Raw genomic sequence first — 18,305 nt, 5'->3', positions numbered from 1 at the left:
AACTTGATAAACCTGGTCTCGTACACAGTAACAGTCATGGAACCCTGCTGGAGGTGCTCAAACTGCCTCCGATAGATCTCTCTCTGAGTAACGGGAAGAAACTTCTCTAAGAATAGCTAAGTAAACTGCTCCCAAGTCAAAGCTGGTGATCCGGCTGGTCTAGCCAAACAGTAATCTCTCCACCAAGTCTTGGCGGATCCAGATAAGCGAAAAGTAGCAAAATCGACCTCATTGGTCTCCACTATCCCCATGTTCCTGAGAACCTCGTGACAACTGTCTAGATAATCCTGGGGATCCTCAGAAGATGCACCGCTGAAAGTGGCAGTGAAAAGCTTGGTGAACCTATCCAATCTCCACAAGGCATCGGCAGTCATAGCTGCTCCGTCACCAGCCTGGGCTACCACACCCGGCTGAACTGCTCCAACTGGCTGAGCTGCTGGAGTCTGAAACTGGGGAGCCACCTGCTCCGGAGTGCGAGTAGCAGGAGTCTGGGCCCCTCCTCCAGCCTGAGAGAAGGCTGGTGCTACAGGAAGCAAGCCTGCTTGGGTGACACTCTCCATGAGGTCCACTAGACGGACCAGAGCATCCTGAAGTACTAGGGTAGAAATGAATCCCTCTGGGACCTGAGCTGGGCCCATCGGAGCTGTTTGGGCCGGAACCTCCTCGTCAAACTCAACCAGAGGCTCCGCCACTGGTGCTGCTGCTCCGGGCTGAGCTCTTCCCCTAACTCAGCCTCTAGCACGGCCTCGGCCTCGCCCTCTGCCCCTCGTGGGAGCTGCTGTTGGGGGCTCGGGCTGCTGATCAGCGGATGAGGAAGCACGTGTTCTCAGCATCTGCGAAAGAGCAGAGTAGAAATTCAATTAGCATTGAGAAACCAAACCGCATGACAGGAAAGAATAGAAGTGAAGCTTTCCCTAACTCTGTAGCCTCTGGGGGATAAATACAGACGTCTCTGTACCGATCCCTCAGACTCTACTAAGCTTGTCTGTGAATTGTGAGACCTATTTAACCTAGATCTCTCATATGGAACTTGTCACGATCCGGATTTCCCACCCTCGGGAGTCATGATGGCGCCTACTAGTGAAAGCTAGGCAAGCCAATCAACTGAATTATTTGCCTTGTTTCCATTTTTAAATTCGTTAACAGTTATAAGACAACAGTTAATAATCAACAAAATTTAACAAGTGGAAGATTTAATTTCAAGTTTAATAATACTGCTAATACCATTCCATAACAAAACTACCCAAGATTGGTATCACAACTTCACAGACTGTCTAAGAATACTACAAATAAAGGTCTGAAAGAGATAGAAAAATACTGTCTCTGGGATTACATAAAAGAAATAGGAAAATAGATAGAGGAAGACGCCAAGGCCTGCGGACGCCTGCAGGACTACCTCGGGTCGCCCGATGAACAAGGAGCAGAAATCTCACTGCGGTCCGAAATCTACAACACTAGGATCTGCACAAAAGAGTGCAGAGTGTAGTATCAGCACAACCGACCCCATGTGCTGGTAAGTGCCTAGCCTAACCTTGGCGAAGTAGTGACGAGGCTAGGATCAGACTACCAAATAAACATGTGCAGATAAATAATGTACATCGGAAAATAAAAGCAGAAATATACAATCAAGGATGGGAGGGGGAAACATGCTGCGGGAAAATATCAAATGACAACATGAGGGTAGCAGGTAAATATAGGGAACCCCACAATTCAACTATCAGCAAGAATCAAAAATCAAACAAGTGCACGACATCACCCTTCGTGCTTTTACTCTCATCCTCACCATAAATCAATATAAACTGCACGGCATCACCCTTCGTGCTTTTACTGTCATCCTCACCATAAAATCAATGTAATCGGCACAGAATGGTACATCGTCTGACACGACATCACCCTTCGTGCTTTACACTCTTCCTCACAAAATAATACACGGCATCACCCTTCGTGCTTTAACACTCTCTCACCAAAACAATGCACGGTATCACCCTTCGTGCTTTACACTCTTCCTCACCCAATCAACAAACACAAATAATAAGGGCAAGGAATAAATGAATCATAATAAAATCCCGGCAAGGGAACAATATCAAAATAACAACATCCCGGCAAGGGAACAGCATTAAAAGCAACAACGTCCCGGCAAGGGATCAATACCATAATCCTCTTCTCATTTTCACATTTACTTCACAACTTGATTCACAATTAGAGCCAATGCTCTATAAGGTTCAATTGTCAATTATACTTCCACAAATCACTTTACAACTTGAGCCAATACTCTTCAATGTACAAATACCAATATGACACCAATCTTGGGTAGTTTTGTTATGGAATGGTATTAGCAGTATTATTAAACTTGAAATTAAATATTCAGCTTATTAAATTTTGTTGGGAACTTAGAGAGTCTGTGGTTGAGGTTAGGCGAGTGAATGATAGATTGATGATTATTAAGTTGGTGGTTGGAGAGTGCACCCTAAACGTCGTTAGCGCCTGTGCGCCGCATGCGGGCCTAGATGAGGAGGTTAAACGGTGCTTCTGGGAGGGGTTAGATGAGATTGTGCGCCAGGTTCCGCCTGCTGAGAAGCTATTCATAGGAGGGGATTTCAATGGTCATATTGGGTTGACCGCAGGTAGTTATTGTGAAGTGCACGAAAGCTTCGGTTTTGGGGAAAGGAACGGAGGAGGTACCTCGATGTTGGACTTCGCTAAGGCTTTTAGGTTGGTGATTGCGAACTATAGCTTTTCGAAAAGGGAGGAGCATTTGGTTACTTTTCAAAATACGGTGGTAAAGACTCAGATTGATTGTCTCCTCCTCAGGAGGGGGTGACAGAGCGTTGTGCAAGGATTGCAAGGTGATCTCGAGTGAGATACTCGTGATGCAGCATAAGTTTTTGGTGATGGACGTTGGTATTATATTAAGTAGGAGGAAAAAGTCTGCTCGAGGAAGACCGAGAATCAGGTGGGGAGCCATAACTAAGGATAAAGCCCAAGAGTTGGAGGGGCGATTGTCGGCTATGGGAGCTTGGAGAAGCAGTGATGACGCGAGCACTATGTGGTCAGCGACAACGGACTCTATAAGGGAGGCTGCGAGAGAGGTGTTAGGGGTCTAGACGGGCGTCTCTAGGGGGCACAAAGGAGACTGGTGGTGGAATGAAGTGGTCCAAGGTAAATTGAAAGCGAAGAAGGCGGCGTACCTGAAGTTAGTGGGGAGCATCGGTGAGGAGGAGAGGCGAGCGTGCATGGAGAGGTATAAAGTAGCTAGGAAGGAAGCTAAGCTGGTGGTGATAGAGGCTAAGACTACGGCTAATGGTCGTATGTACGAGGAACTGGGGGAAAAAGGCGGGGAGAAGAAATTATTTCGGTTGGCGAAGTTAAGAGAGAGGAAGGCTCGAGAATTTGACCAAGTGAGATGCATCAAGGACGAAGATGGTAGAGTATTAATGGAAGATGCCCAGATTAAGAGGAGATAGCTGACTTACTTTCATAAACTTCTGAATGAGGAAGGGGATCGGGATATTGTGCTAGGCGAATTGGAGCATTCAGAGAGTCATCGTGACTTTGAGTGCTGCAGGCACATCACGGTTGAGGAGGTCGTGGGAGCTATGCGTAAGATGAGTAGGGGCAGAGCGACTGGGCCAGAAGAGATTCCGGTAGAATTTTGGAAGTGTGTGGGGAGAGCAGGTTTGGAGTGGTTGACTGGGTTGTTTAATGTTATTTTTAAGGCGAAGAGGATGCCAGATGAGTGGAGGTGGAGTACAGTGGTTCCAGTGTATAAGAACAAAGGTAATATCCAGAGTTGTAACAATTATAGGGGTATCAAATTATTGAGTCATACCATGAAAGTGTGGGAGAGGGTGGTTGAAGCGAGGGTGCGGATGACAGTGTCTATATCCGACAACCAATTTGGGTTCATGCCAGATCGTTCAACTACAGAAGCTATCCACCTTGTTAGGAGGTTGGTGGAATTGTACAGAGAGAGGAAGAAGGATCTGCACATGGTGTTTATTGACCTTGAGAAAGCATATGACAAGGTTCCTAGAGAAGTTCTCTGGAGATGCTTGGAGGCAAAAGGTGTGTCAGTTCCCTACATTATGGAAATTAAGGACATGTATGAGGGGGCTAAGACTCGGGTTAGGACAGTAGGAGGTGACTCTGAGCATTTTCCGGTTGTAATGGGGTTACACCAAGGTTCTGCGCTCAGTCTGTTCTTATTTGCCCTGGTGATGGACGCGCTAACACACCATATTCAAGGGGAGGTGCCATGGTGCATGTTATTCGCCGATGATATAGTTCTTACTGATGAGTCGCGAGCCGGTGTCAAAGATAGGCTGGAGGTTTGGAGACAGACTCTTGAGTCTAAGGGTTTCAAGCTGAGCAGGACGAAGACGGAATACCTGGAGTGTAAGTTCAACGCTGGGCCGGTGGATGTTGGCGTGGATGCGAGGCTTGAATCACATGTTATCCCAAGTAGAGGCAGCTTCAAGTACCTTGGGTCGATTATTCAGGGGAGATGGGAGATCGACGAGGATGTCACACACCGTATTGGGATAGGATGGATGAAGTGGAGGTTAGCATCTAGAGTCTTGTATAATAAGAGAGTCCCACCGATGCTCAAAGGAAAGTTCTACAAAGCAATGGTTAGACCGACCATGATGTATGGGGCTGAGTGTTGGTCTGTTAAGAACTCACATATCCAGAAGATGAAAGTAGCAGAAATGAGGATGTTGGGGTGGATGTATGGGCATACTAGGTTGGATAAGATTAGGAATGATGTTATCCGGGAGAAGGTGCACGTAGCTCCCATTGATGCCAAGATGCAGGAATCGAGGCTAAGATGGTTCGGGCATGTTAAGAGAAGAAGCCCAAATGCTCCGGTAAGGAGGTGTGAACGGCTGGGTGTGGAGGGCACGAGAAGAGGTAGAGGGCGACCTAAGAAATATTGGGGTGAGGTGATCAGGCAGGATATGACGAGGCTCCAGATTTCCGAGGACATGACACTTGATAGGAAGTTGCGGAGGTCGAGCATTAGGGTTGTAGGTTAGGAGGTAGTTGAGTCTTGCCTTACTTCGCACCTTTGTAAGACTAGTCTGGTAGAGTTTTTTGTCTAAGATAGTTAGTGGCAATGTTGTGTCTTACTATTTCGCTTTTCAATGCAGGACCTTTTGATTAGCTTTCGCTTTTCCATCTTTCTTCTAGATTTCATATTGTTCCTATTTTTCCTACGATTTCTGTGGTGATACTAGTATTGTCTCATTTTTGTCCTTTTTTTTCTTGAGCCGAGGGTCTTCCGGAAACAGCCTCTCTACTCTTTCGGGGTAGGGGTAAGGTCTGCATACACACTACCCTCCCCAGACCCCACTAGTGAGATTTTATTGGGTTGTTGTTGTTGTTGTTTCTTGGTTATGGGATTATTGTTGTTGGTGACACTCTGGTTGTTACAAGAAAATTTAGAGTTGACAAGATGGTAATATCTATCGGGAATATATTGTTCCTGCCACTTCTCAGCAGTCCAATAAATGGCCTGAAACTGGTTTCATGTCACAAAATGTATTGATGAGTTCTCTAGGACTCTCGCCATGTAGGTTTTGCGCTGGTACTGACCCTGAAACATCAACTGTAAATTAAATGTCCTCTAAACAATGTACAATAGAGAAACTCCTGTTTTGAATAGCACAGTCTTGTAGAATAGCTCATTCCTTATGCCCTTGATCTGCTAACTTGTTTTTCAATTTTCCCCTAAATGGATGAAATTACAATGTGTTGAATGCCACACAGGGTAGCAGAGAATTCATATCTTCCTTTATTGTGATAAGTCAGATGATTTATCATCAATATAATTAAGTGTTCCCCGAGGTTATATTTGTATATTTTGCCTTTACATTCCAGAACTGTTCGTCATTATTGTTCAATCCAGGGTTATGGCACGACTTGAGATCACTGCTGCAGGAACAGTAAAGCATGGTTGCAATACTGAGAAAGTTCAGTAGCCTTCCAGACTAGTGAATGAGTGAGCTTTGGAATGCCATTTTACGCAGCTAACTCATCACATAAGTTTCTTGGCGTGTAACGTGTTCAATAGATTGTTCCTTGGACTGGTACTTCCAATTGCTGCTTAGCTTTTAGTTTCAACTTCAGTTTTGCCTTGCTTATTGTTGCTGCTATCCTGCAGTGAATAGTGATGCTTATCTCCAAAGTATTAATACGGCCTTAAGATTTCCAAATATGCAGTATTGTTTAACTGGTAATAACCATTACGTATTGCTGGCCATATCTGATCTGTTTCTTGGATGTATAATGAAATAGAACATGGCAAGACATCTGCTAGGACATGTAAAGATGAAATACCTTCATATATCCCATAAGTTTTATGAGTAATAACAAGTTTGCTATTGAAGTTCTTCCAAAGTACTTCAAACATAGCAATTTATCCAGTTTCATTTACCAGCTCAACAACTATGTGAGTATTCTGCAAATTTAACTTCTCTATTAGTATGTTTTTTGTGTTGTGTTCCTATTTTTTGTTACTAGCTCAAAAACTATGACTTTTTACTGCATTTTCCACTTCTGTACCTTCTGATATGTTTGCTATGTTATTTTTCTCATTTTTATTGTTTCTTGAAATTTTGGCTTCTCTTCCATACCCTCCCCATTTTTTTGTTAGCTCAACATCTATGTGGCCTCAATGTCATCGTCTTAATTTAACGTTGTAATTACAAGGTAGGGGTAAGGCTGAGTACATATTACCTTCCCCAGACGCCACTTGTGGGAACTCCATGGGTTGTTGTTGTTATTGTTGTTGTTGTTGTTATTGTTGTTGTTGTTGTTATAGTAGTAATTAGTGTGCATGTGGTGCTTTTATGAATCCGGATTCGGTTTCTTGAAAGTTGTTGCTTTGTTTCCTTTTTCTATTTGAAGTGAAAATTTGGATTGATTTGACAAGAAAGAATGAATCTTAGAGTTTTAAGAAGGTTTGTTATTACAAAAGTGAGTATGCAAATCCATGGTTTCGAGCTGGAAAAAAAGCACTGGCTGAAGAATATCAAAAGCAGGATTCAACTATCCAAAACCAATAAGTCACAACAAGGTTCGCATAGTTCTTGTGTTGATCCAATGAAGGATAATTTGGAAGAGCAGGTGGAGAAGTTGAGGAATGATAACATTAGTCTGAAAATAGAACTTCAGAAGTTGAAAGATAGACAAGAAAACATGAGAGCTTTGTTTCCTACTATGAAAGGATGCAGAAAGGATACAGAAATTAGCAATATTTTGGAGCTGTTTGTCAAGAAATCAAAAGTCAGAGAAGATTCTAGCAGCAATGACACAAGAAAGAGGCCACAAATAGTAGAGTCGCCAGATCGTGTGGCTAACTTTGTCCAGGATGGGATTGGACACATCAAACTCTGCTGGTGGCTCAGTAAGTTCTAATGAACAACAGAAAGAAGAAGCAACTGCTAAAAATGATAAGAATCGCGAGTTCTGGGAAAAACTATTTGAAGATGATTCAGAGTCTCAAAATGTAGGAGCAGAGGGTGAGCAGACACTGAATCGATCGAAGGCTATGGCGGAGATAGAGGAGATGGTGGAAAGCAAGATTGCTATGGAAGGAGAAGCTTTGATTGCAAAAGCTGCTGTTGGTTTAGATGAGGAGATGGAGGCTTATCTTCAACTGTGGACCTAGTATTTTCTATTTGTTTCTACGTTTCCATAAACAAAAAATAGAATTTTGCTACATGTTTACATTCATGTGATCTACTTATCAAATCAAAATTGTTGCTTTGTCTGCAGGGAGGAGAAGGAAAATGTTGTTTGAACTACAGCTGATGTGAAGGTCTTGTCTTCATATAGACTGATCTTACTTTGTTCCAGGAACTATTTTCTATTCACATAATTTACATATAGAAACTATACTGGATGTAGGAAGTTATGGAAACTTTTTAATGACTTCATATTTGTAATTAATTAAAGGGAAAAGGGTCAAAATTGCTCCTCTACTATTGTTTATTGGTTGCTTGTGCCACCGGTTATACTTTTCGGCCATTCTCATCCCTACCGTTAATGAACTTTGAAAAAATACCCCTAACCCTAACGTCTAGACACTGTGATAGCTGACCACATGAATTTTATCCTAGTCAGCTGCCATGTCAGCGGTCCCACCAAATTAAAACCCCACAACACCCATTTCATACCCGTCTCCTACCCGTGACTCGTGACCCGTTTGCCCACTAAATAAATAAGATAGACCCGTCCAAATTAGCAAAGAGTTTCATTTGGTCTGCATCCGTTCGATAGAAACGAGACAGAAGAGTGTGGAAGGTTCAAAAGAAAATCCGATTTTTTCAGTGTTGAATGTTGTCCAAGGTACGATTTTCCCCCAAAATCTGAACTTTTCTACTAGATTCATATGGTTGTTGTTTATAAATGAAGTATTTTTGTCTTAGGGTTCGTATTTCTTTTATGTTAAAGTTAGGGTTTTAGACTATGCTTTGTGGTTTAGGGTTTTTCTTGTCTCAGATATGTGATTTGTCGTTTAGGGTGTTTCTTGACTCAGATATTGACTGGATTTTTGTCGTTGTTTGTGTTTGCATGTGACTTTCACCTTTATACCCTAATTATTTATCTGATTCTACTGGTCGGTCAGGGTATATTGGTGGAATTGATGATATTTAGTACTTATTTTAGAAGACATTTCTCTTGTTTAGGATTTCAAGTATGTGTGGTCCCTTTTGTTTTTTAAAGAAGGGTCGGTTAGGGTTTTTTAACTGAAAAAGGATTTGAGCTATTTGTTAATAGCTGACTTGTTGTTATTTGGTCCCCTGTTTTACCTGCATTTACTTTGAAGATGATGCTCATGTGGGTCTCTTACATATATGTTTTGTCCTTATTTTATTGTGGTGGGACTTTAAGTTTGTTATTATGTGAATCTAAGTTCAAAAGGGCAAAGAAAATAATTTTGGAGAAACTTGAAGGTAGTTTTACAGATGAATATAATAAGCTTGTTGCCTATGCCAATGAATTGAAACTTAGCAATCCTAGGAGTGATGTGATAATTAACTTATCAAAAGACGCTCTTGAAGAAGGGAAAAGGAGGTTTTTAAGGATGTATATTTGTTTTCAAGCAATGAAGTCTGGGTTTAAGAGTGGTTTGAGACCTTTCATTGGATTGGATGGAACATTTTTGAAAGGGAAGGCTAAAGGTCAGCTGTTGGTCAAGATTCTGCCAATCATTTTTTTTCATTGGCTTGGGCTATTGTTGACAAAGAAACAAAACTTACTTGGAAGTGGTTCTTAGGTCACCTACAGACTTCACTAGACCTCAAAATGGGTGAAGGGATCACATTTATATCATATATGCAGAAGGTATGTACTGTTTATTTGTACTGTTATTTTCAGTTATTTTGTTGGTTTCTTTGTACTGTTATCTGATGTTATCTACTGTTTTTTGTAGGGGTTGATTGACTCAATCCAAACTGTTCTTCCAGAGTCACACATTAGATTTTGTGTAAGACATATAGAAGTAAATTGGTGTAAGAGATGGGGTTCTGGTGAATTCAAAAAATTGCTTTGGTGGGCTGCATGGAGTACTTATGAAGAGGCCTTGAAAGATCAGATAAAGAATATGGGTCAAGTAGATGATGATGGAAAGGAAGTTGTGGAGGATTTGTTGAAGTATCCACCAAAATGTTGGAGTAGGGCATTCTTTGATACTGTTTGCAAGAACCAGTCTGTAGACAACAACTTGACCGAGTCATTTAATGCATGGATCTTGCAAGCAAGGCACAAGCCAATCATTAAGATGCTTGAGGATATTAGAATCAAGGTGATGAATATGATTACTGAACATGAAGCTGAGGTGATGTCATGGGGAAATGAATACAGTCCTAAAAGCATGGAGTTGTACAACCAATTTATGAGGATTGCATTGAAGTGTCATGTTAATGGCAGTGCAGACCATGGATATGAGGTGACTGAAAGTAGTGACAGGCACATTGTGAATTTGAGATTAAAGAAATGTACCTGCAGGGCATGGGATCTTTGTGGCATTCCATGTCCTCATGCAATATGTGCATTATTGCACAAGAAAGTGGACCCTCTAAGTCAGATTCATTGGTACCTTACCAAAGAGACTTATCTCCAAATTTATTCACATAAGTTACAACCAGTAAGAGGAGAAAAGTTCTGGAAAATTGAACCTTCACAGTACATGGCTCCACCACTTTTGGTAAAGATGATTGGGAGACCAAAGGTTAAGAGAACAAGAGAAAAAAAATGAGGAACTTAATAGGCAAGGACAATGGTCTCAGTCAAGGAAAGGGAGGGTAATGACATGTAACAATTGTGGTGAACCTGAACACAATGCTAGAGGGTGTGCAAAGGTAATCAAAACCATAACTTTTTCTATCATTCTTTCTGTTTCAACAACTAACCAAAACTTTCTGTCTTACTAATAGCATTCTAAAGGAAAGCAGCCCATTGGAGGCAAGAAGAAGGGAAAGCAGACAAAGAGGAAGAGAACTTTACTAGATGAAGTAAATGATGAACAACCCAGATCTGAACAGCCCAGATCTCCCTCTGCTGCACCAGTGCCACAAGAAGTCAATGATGAGGAAATTCATCTGTCAGCCCCTCAGCCAAGTTAGCCTAGTCAAACAAGTCAATCTAGCAACATGGTGTTCATGCCAACACCTTCAGTGCAGAGGAAAGAACCAAGCATTAGTGCTTTTCCAGACTTTGAATACCCAGACTTTGACCCTGAGCCTGAAATAGCTATAAGGCCAAGAAGTATCTCTGAGGCAAAGACTAGGCTACAACTGAGGCAATTAAAAGTGCAGCAATTGGAACAAGGGAAATCAGATTTGTTGGTGATGCCAGTGGTGTGAGTGAGCCATCAAACCTACCATTCTCACCAAAGAAGCTGCAATGGAAGGGAAAAAATGCTATTACTGGTAACCAGCTTAACAAGCAAAGATTGGCCAAGTTGAAAGCAAAGAAGGGTAATGGGAAGAAGCAGACTTAAAGACCAGCAGTTCTGGTGTTCTGGACTCTATTATGCTAGTATATTTTTGGTTGTGATGTAATTATTAGCCAAGTAAACTTGTTAAACTTGTGTGGCTGTTTAGTTAGTGACATGTTCACTCGGATGTCATGTTATCACCTAATTGTGATAGTTTTTGGGGGGATAATGTGACATCCCCTTGTTTGTGGTTGAATGTAGTTTGAATGTTTAGGTTGGGAAACTTAATGTCATGTTATCACTTGTTTATGTAGGTTTTTGGGGTGATAATGTGACATCCCCTTATGATGAATGAAATTAGTATTTATGAATTGTTTAAGTTAATATTTATGAGTTATAGATGCTGTCCAGATTTTGTTAACAGGTTGTTTTGTGAAACTGTCCAGAATTTGGACCAAAATGGTGTTGTAAAAGTGTCCAGATTTTGACATAACTGGTGTAGTGAAAATGTCCTGATTTTAGACTAAAATATTGTCAAACTGTCCAGATTTTGCCACAAAAAAGGCCTTTGTGAAAGTGACCACATTTTGACATAAGTGGTGTAGTGTAAATGTCCACATTTTAGACCAAAATATTGTAACACTGCCCAGATTTTGGCACAAAAAGGCCTTCATGAAACTGTCCAGCTTTTAGGTTGGGAATGGAGTTGGTAAATTGTCCATACTTTTTGACATAAATATGTTCATCATCCCATAACATCAACTAATAATACACAAAATTCATCACAAAAGAACTAACAACTTCTAAGATTAAATTGATTAATATAAGCTCTAATTTAAACGGTTACAAGCTCATAACTTGGAATTACATTAACTAATTCTTGACAACTAATATATTCGAATTACATTAACTAAGATTACAAGGTCTAATATAAAAGGTTCAAAACAACATACATAACACCTTCTCATCCAATTCCAGACGACAATAAAATTGACAACAAAACATATTCATTAGCATCATCAACAAGATTCATCAACTTTCACTTCATCATCGACGCCACAACAAATCCAACAAAAAGTGCCCATGAGATCATAAGCATCATCCTCGTCTTCAAAACCTTCTCTTCCAATTTCGTAACTTTTGCAGCTTCAGCTTTGTGTAGAGNAAAGCTCAAGGATTAAGCCGGGATCGTGTTACGGGGGTCAAATTTGATAATTAAGTACGAACGAAGACTTGAGGAGGCATATTGCGCACTGTCTAGTAAAATAGACATAACTTTTTGCTCAGAACTCCATTTGGGCTCCACAATATATGGTTGGAAAGCTAACTCAAAGGGCTACAACTTTCATGTTTTACGTTTTTCCAAATTCCAAACGGAACAGTGTGAAAAATCGCGGTTTTGCCGCAATCGCGGCAGAACCGCGGCAGAACCGCGGTGGAAGGCAGTTTCTGAAGAATGAAGAATCCGCGAGGGCGTTTGGCCGCGGTTCCACCGCGATCGCGGTGAAACCGCGGTGGGAAGCGTAAATTTCAGGGGCTAAAGTGTAAAACATGGGATTTTAAGTCCTAAACCCTATATAAAACAAAGGAGGCCGGCCAAGAACAAGGAGAGGACATATTTTGGATACAAATTAGACCTAAGGAGGCGGAGAGACACTACTTTAGGGTTAGACAACACCCTTGGAGGCGAGAACACATTGGGAGCAAGGCGGAGAATTCTTCTACGAGTTTTTCCTTCCTCTTCCTATTTTTAATTGTTGGTTATGACTTTTAGTATTGTAGTTTTACATACTATTATGAATAGCTAATTTGTTATCTAGAGTTTTGATAGAACCTTTTGTAGGATAAATTCTTGTTATGTTTTTATATAATTGAGTCATAGCTTTTCTCTATTTGTTCAACTACGTTTATATTGTGGTTGGTTGAAGAGCTCTCAATTAGCTGTGCCTATTTAGTATGCATAACTCGGGAGAGAGTGCATATTTAGGTAATTGTTGAACAACACCACTCCCAAAGTATATGAGGGATCAATAACCGAGGGTTTAAAGGCGGGATTAGGGATAACGAAGCCTTGGGTGCGATCTGAAGTGAGCTTTATTAAAAGCCAGCTAGCGTAGCTCGGGAGAGTGCGTCTAGTAAATTGTCGTAATTACTCGGGAGAGATTTACGGCAATAAGAGTGCTCATGATCGGTAGAGAATACTTAGGCGAAATTATAGAAGACATAGCGGGAAGGATTCCGACAATAGGGGAAATCATAACTCTAGACCTCCTTAATCTTTTCTCTAACCCTCAGTATCGTTAGTTGTTAATTTACTATTTTAATTTGTTAGTTAATTAGTTAAACACAAGAATCTTAATATCTATAAGTTAGGAATTGTTCAAGCTTGTCTTCTTGGTGATAGTGAACAGCTGTAGCTAAACCTTAGTTCTCTGTGGGATTCGACTCCGGACTTGTAAACCGAATTATATTTGCAACGACCGCATTGTCCTTTTTATAAGGCATAGTTGGGCGTGATCACCAAACATGAGATAAACTCTTTTTAAATTTAATTTAGGGATTAATTATTTCTTATCCCTCCTACCAAACAAGCCCTTAGGAAGAACGCAATCGATAAACTGATATATAAGCGGCAAAACACAAATGCGATTTATAAGAGCCCGTTTGGATTAGCTTACAAAAAATAGTTTTTCCGCAGAAATAGATTTAAGCTAAGCCAACTTATTGTTGTCTTGTTTTAAGCAATTTTTAACTAATTTTGAACACTTTTTAATTTTGCTAAACGCTGAAAAAATGCTAAAAATAATTTAAAAGCTAATTTGACCAGCTTAATAGCCAATCCAAACGCCCTTTAAGTCGTCATTATCATACGATTTATAATTTGGAAATAGTAATGGAGCTTACAACTCACAATTAGCTAATGCAATTAATAAGTCGGAATCAGAGGCGGAGCCAAAAAATTAACTTTACTCTAAAATTTAGAACGACAATTATAAGAGGATTCGACCGAACCCACATTTAGGCTTCTGGCTCCACCCTGGACCCCATTAGTTATTGCAATTTATAAGTCGCAATTAATTAATACAATTTAAGTCGCAATTAATTTACTAAGTCGCAATTGGAATTCAGCAAGTCGCAGTTACGTAATGCCGTTTGATTAAATTTTACCAACTCTTGTATTCAAAGAAAACTAAAGGGACCAAACACTCTTTGTCCCTTGCTGGAAGATATTCTAAAATTGTTCTCTTTATTCTCTAAAAAAAGATGAGCATATGTTGTCGCCCGTTCTTGCTGTGAGTATTTGTATTGTATATATTATCTAAACTTCGATTTAATAGTCATTCTGTTTTTCACATACCCCCCACCCCCTCCCCCAATGTCTTTTTTTTTTTATTTTGGTGTAATAGTATCAAGTTTTTTGTGAAAAAATATTCAAAACTATTTTTCCACTTCTTTTTTGGGGGACATATGAGTCTAAATCTTGCAATGTGGAATAAAAAATATTTACACAATCATACGCACTAATTGACAAATGACAACCTAACAATATTAGTAACAATTTATCAACCGCTATCTCAAATTAAACTATACACAAAATAGTGTAAGAAATTTTGCATTGTCAATATATTAAAGATACATCCTTTTGCATAATAATTAGAACCTAAAACGTCGAGCGATTGCAATCGAAATAAGAACTAATCCTTAATGAAAAGTCCAATTTACAAAATAGAAAAAAGGCAAATTCTTTTACCACGCTGTTCGGGACTCAAAGTAGGGGGAAAAAATCACATATATAGGAGAAAAAGAAAAGGAAAAAAAATTGAAAATAGATAAAAACACAAGAACTTCATGCATGTCTGAAAACTAAAAGAAAGAAATGCTCTAAAAAAAATAGCAATACTTAAATATAAGGAGATTTCATTCAACTATTTGATAACATTGAACTACAAATACTCGATATATTATATTGCTTCCATTTGTAGCTAGGGCTCCAACTCCAATTCAGACTTCTGCCATTGATTTTCACTTTTCTAATGACAGAAAATATGAATATGAAACACAAAGGTAACCGTAACCTTAACAATTGCAAAAACAATTGTTGGAATGAAACTAAACCAAAACATTTTTGCTACAAGTAATAATGGAATTAAAAAATAGTTTACTATTGCCTCTACTAACCAGATTGCTGCTCTATCTTTTGTTAAGTAACTAATCGCCTTTATATAGCAGTAGAAGTGCTCTAATTTCGAGTGTTAAAATTAATGTTTTTTCAAATGAACGTCGACTTTTGAGTTCTTCCACAAAGTTTTATTGTAATGTGTGATTGCATGCAAGATTTATATGCATGTATTCCATGTGTCGTTAATGAACTTTTCGTTTCCCAAAATTTGGTTAGTTTCAAAATAAAGAATTACCACGCCTACTGAGAAAGGAAAAAGTGTCGGGATATATACTATTAACCATGAGTTTGGTTTAGATATACTATTTATTATGGAATAATTGTTTATATAATTTTAATAAAGCTTTAAATAGATCATATATTAATCTGTGTTCTTTGCTTATATAGTAGATGATTTAATGTACAAAGTTTAGCTTATACACGGAAGATTAAATCATCGTTTCTTATAAATATAAAGTTTGAGTTCACAATCTAATGATGAATTGGAATCATCATCGATGATTGTAGCACAAGACTAAATATAATTTATCTTGATTATGGGAATGTTTTAAGTCCAACTTCTTGTGCTAGTACATTTTGTATGTATTGAACGGACCAAGTTGAGATAAGTATTTTATACTGACTTAATAAAATAAACTCTCCAGCCATTCAATGCACTTATACTCTTAATCTTGATATAATTATTATTAGTTGTGTACATTATTAGTGTTTTGATTTATTAAAAGGCGAGATTCTTTCTTGGGTCAATATGCCTGGTAAATTGGATAATAATAATGTACATTGGCGAAGTAATAGTTATTTGATGGAATCCATGTCTCAGTTTAGAGATTGATGATACACCTTTATGAAAGCTTATAAGTTTTCATGTGTAAACCGGGCCGGTGGATTTTGTATACTAGTACATAATCACTGATAGGATCATTCCTGAAATTAACAAATCATTAATGGGCACTTTGAAGCAAGTTGATCCTAGAAGACTAACCTCGTAGCTCACTTAGATCAATCAGTCGACACATGAAATAAGTTAAGCGAAAGTCTAAAGGAAATAATTAATAAATTAAATTGTCAGTAATTTAATTTAATTGATTAGTATTTGAATCTTAACATGGGGAGTTAAATAAGATTTAATAGATGAATTTCGAAATTGAATAAGGAGTGCAATTATGAATTTTTAGTGGAATAATTCGTAATTAATTATGGTAGATATTAATTTCGAAAATTAGAAATTAATTTCATAATTGGAGCCCTGTTAATTAAATTCTGTAGTCCCTACTGTGCCTAAATAATACTCCTAGGAAATAAAAAAATCTTTTTTCCGGTGGAAAAGAAAACCACAAATTTTTAGGAAATGGTTTTAACCCTTAAAACTTGTGCTATAAATACATAAGGTTTTCTACCTAGAGGGAGTAGTACATGGTGGCTGAATTTTCAGCCATATTTTCTCCTAGAAATTTTGCCCACACGAAATTGTTGTTTTTCGGGTATTATTTGGTAACACTAGAAGACCGTGGAACGTTCGGAGATCGTGATCATAGGGGTGATGGAGAATTCATTGAGTTGAAGTGAAATTGGAGACTCACATGATAAAGGAGTTTTATTCCTGCTTCAAGAGGTAACCTGTGAAATCCCGTTTATGCTAGTTGTCTAGATTACATGTGATTTTGATACTGGAATTGCTTCCGATGCTTATTATAATCCATCAATTGGTATCAGAGCCCACTCACATCTAATTAGATAACTAAGTTTTTCATGAAACAAGAATATCGTGTTTATGTGCGTTTTTGAATTACATGTATATGTGGTTTTCTGAAAAACTGCACTGCTATTTTGTGAATTAACTGTGCAAAAAATTTGGATTATTCTTATAATCATGAGATATCTATTTTTACTGATATTTGATTGGGATGATCTGGATATTTTTTTTTTGTAAACCCTAGAAAAATGTAAAACCAGATTTTGACCGAATTGCCGGTATTTTTGGAGGTCAGCAAACTTGAAAAGCTCTGATTGAGCTGAAATTTGGTGGGTCCATCGGAAACGATGCGGTGAGAAAAACTCACTGCTTTTGCAATGACTCACGATGTTTTTCGGCGTTTTGAGGCCGTTTGGACTGTGTTTTGAATGTTTTTCTATTTTCTGAAAATTATTTTTTAATAATTTTAATTAGTTTTTAATTCAATTGTGGTGGGGGTGACTCGACATGGTCTCCATGATTAAATACCGGTGATATAATAGGTTTACACATTGGCTATTAGTAAATAGACGTGTTGTTGTATTAAATTTAATAATAGAGGTGTATGATTTTATTTACTAGGTCTTACAAGGTATAATTGATAATGTGTGATGATATAATTATTTTGTTAGAAAGTGAAATCCTCTGTTTGATATCCAGGATGACTAATGATTGGAGCGCTTGGCATATTTGTGCATAAAAAATTTCTCAAATTTTAGTTTATATTTTCATGCCCTACGTGATTACTAGTCTTGGATTTTTGATGAAAAATTTTGTTCTCTAGTTGGATGTTGTAATTAAGTGAAATATGATGGTATTTTGTATGAATTTTATATTATTGGCATGGCTTTTTAAGTTGTGGTTCATAAGCTGCCATATAATAATTTTATGAGCTACATGTATCTACACTCGTAAATTGAGAATTTTGTGAGTAATAAATAGTTACCACTAAAGTGGTTTATTTATTTGAACTCATGAAAAAATCTTAATAAATTTGTACATGTAAAATTGTGTCTATTCATGGATTGAGCATTATGATTAATAAGTAGGATCCACAAAATGGTCTATTTATTTGAGTCATTAAAATCTGCTTAATGTACCATGTGAAAATTATCCTTGATAAATCTACATTAGTAGTGGAGGTTCTTAACTAGAAAAGAGTTTTATCTTTGGGTACCAGTGAGACCAACTCCACCCATGAGAAGAGATATTAAGTTTTTCGCCGAACGTGTAACGATCCGACTGGTCGTTTCGCTTTTTAGAACCCCGTTCCCCTAAATAAAACTTCCCGCACTTGCTTTAACTAATTTACGACCTGCAGGGACAGTTGGTTCGGGATTTGGAGGAGTTTGGGTTGAAATAAGCACACTTGATTCCTTAAGATTTTCTTAAAAGGCTAAGTTTGACTTTGGTCAACATTTTTAGTAAACGGACCCGGACTCGTATTT

At 38.6% G+C, this 18,305-nt stretch overlaps 1 protein-coding gene across 1 annotated transcript; it reads left to right on the top strand.

Annotated features, from left to right (window-relative positions):
- The first annotated feature begins 9,312 nt into the window (after positions 1–9,312).
- LOC109217497 lies at positions 9,313–10,631 on the top strand. Its single transcript, XM_019381751.1, has 3 exons — positions 9,313–9,351; positions 9,440–10,237; positions 10,443–10,631. Exons 1-3 carry the CDS (start codon positions 9,313–9,315, stop codon positions 10,629–10,631), a joined length of 1,026 nt encoding a protein of 341 aa, XP_019237296.1.
- Positions 10,632–18,305: the final 7,674 nt, after the last annotated feature.

Source organism: Nicotiana attenuata, unplaced genomic scaffold (assembly GCF_001879085.1).
Source record: "Nicotiana attenuata strain UT unplaced genomic scaffold, NIATTr2, whole genome shotgun sequence".
NCBI lineage: Eukaryota > Viridiplantae > Streptophyta > Magnoliopsida > Solanales > Solanaceae > Nicotiana > Nicotiana attenuata.
This window is presented reverse-complemented; position numbering and strand designations above follow the sequence as displayed.

Excerpts from the sequence above, each read along its gene's own strand:
- LOC109217497 (XM_019381751.1), top strand. The coding sequence starts at position 9,313 with ATGGGTGAAGGGATCACATTTATATCATATATGCAGAAG. Across the intron at positions 9,352-9,439 it reads TTATATCATATATGCAGAAG|GGGTTGATTGACTCAATCCA; the intron begins GTATGTACTGTT and ends TGTTTTTTGTAG. Across the intron at positions 10,238-10,442 it reads AGATGATTGGGAGACCAAAG|CATTCTAAAGGAAAGCAGCC; the intron begins GTTAAGAGAACA and ends TCTTACTAATAG.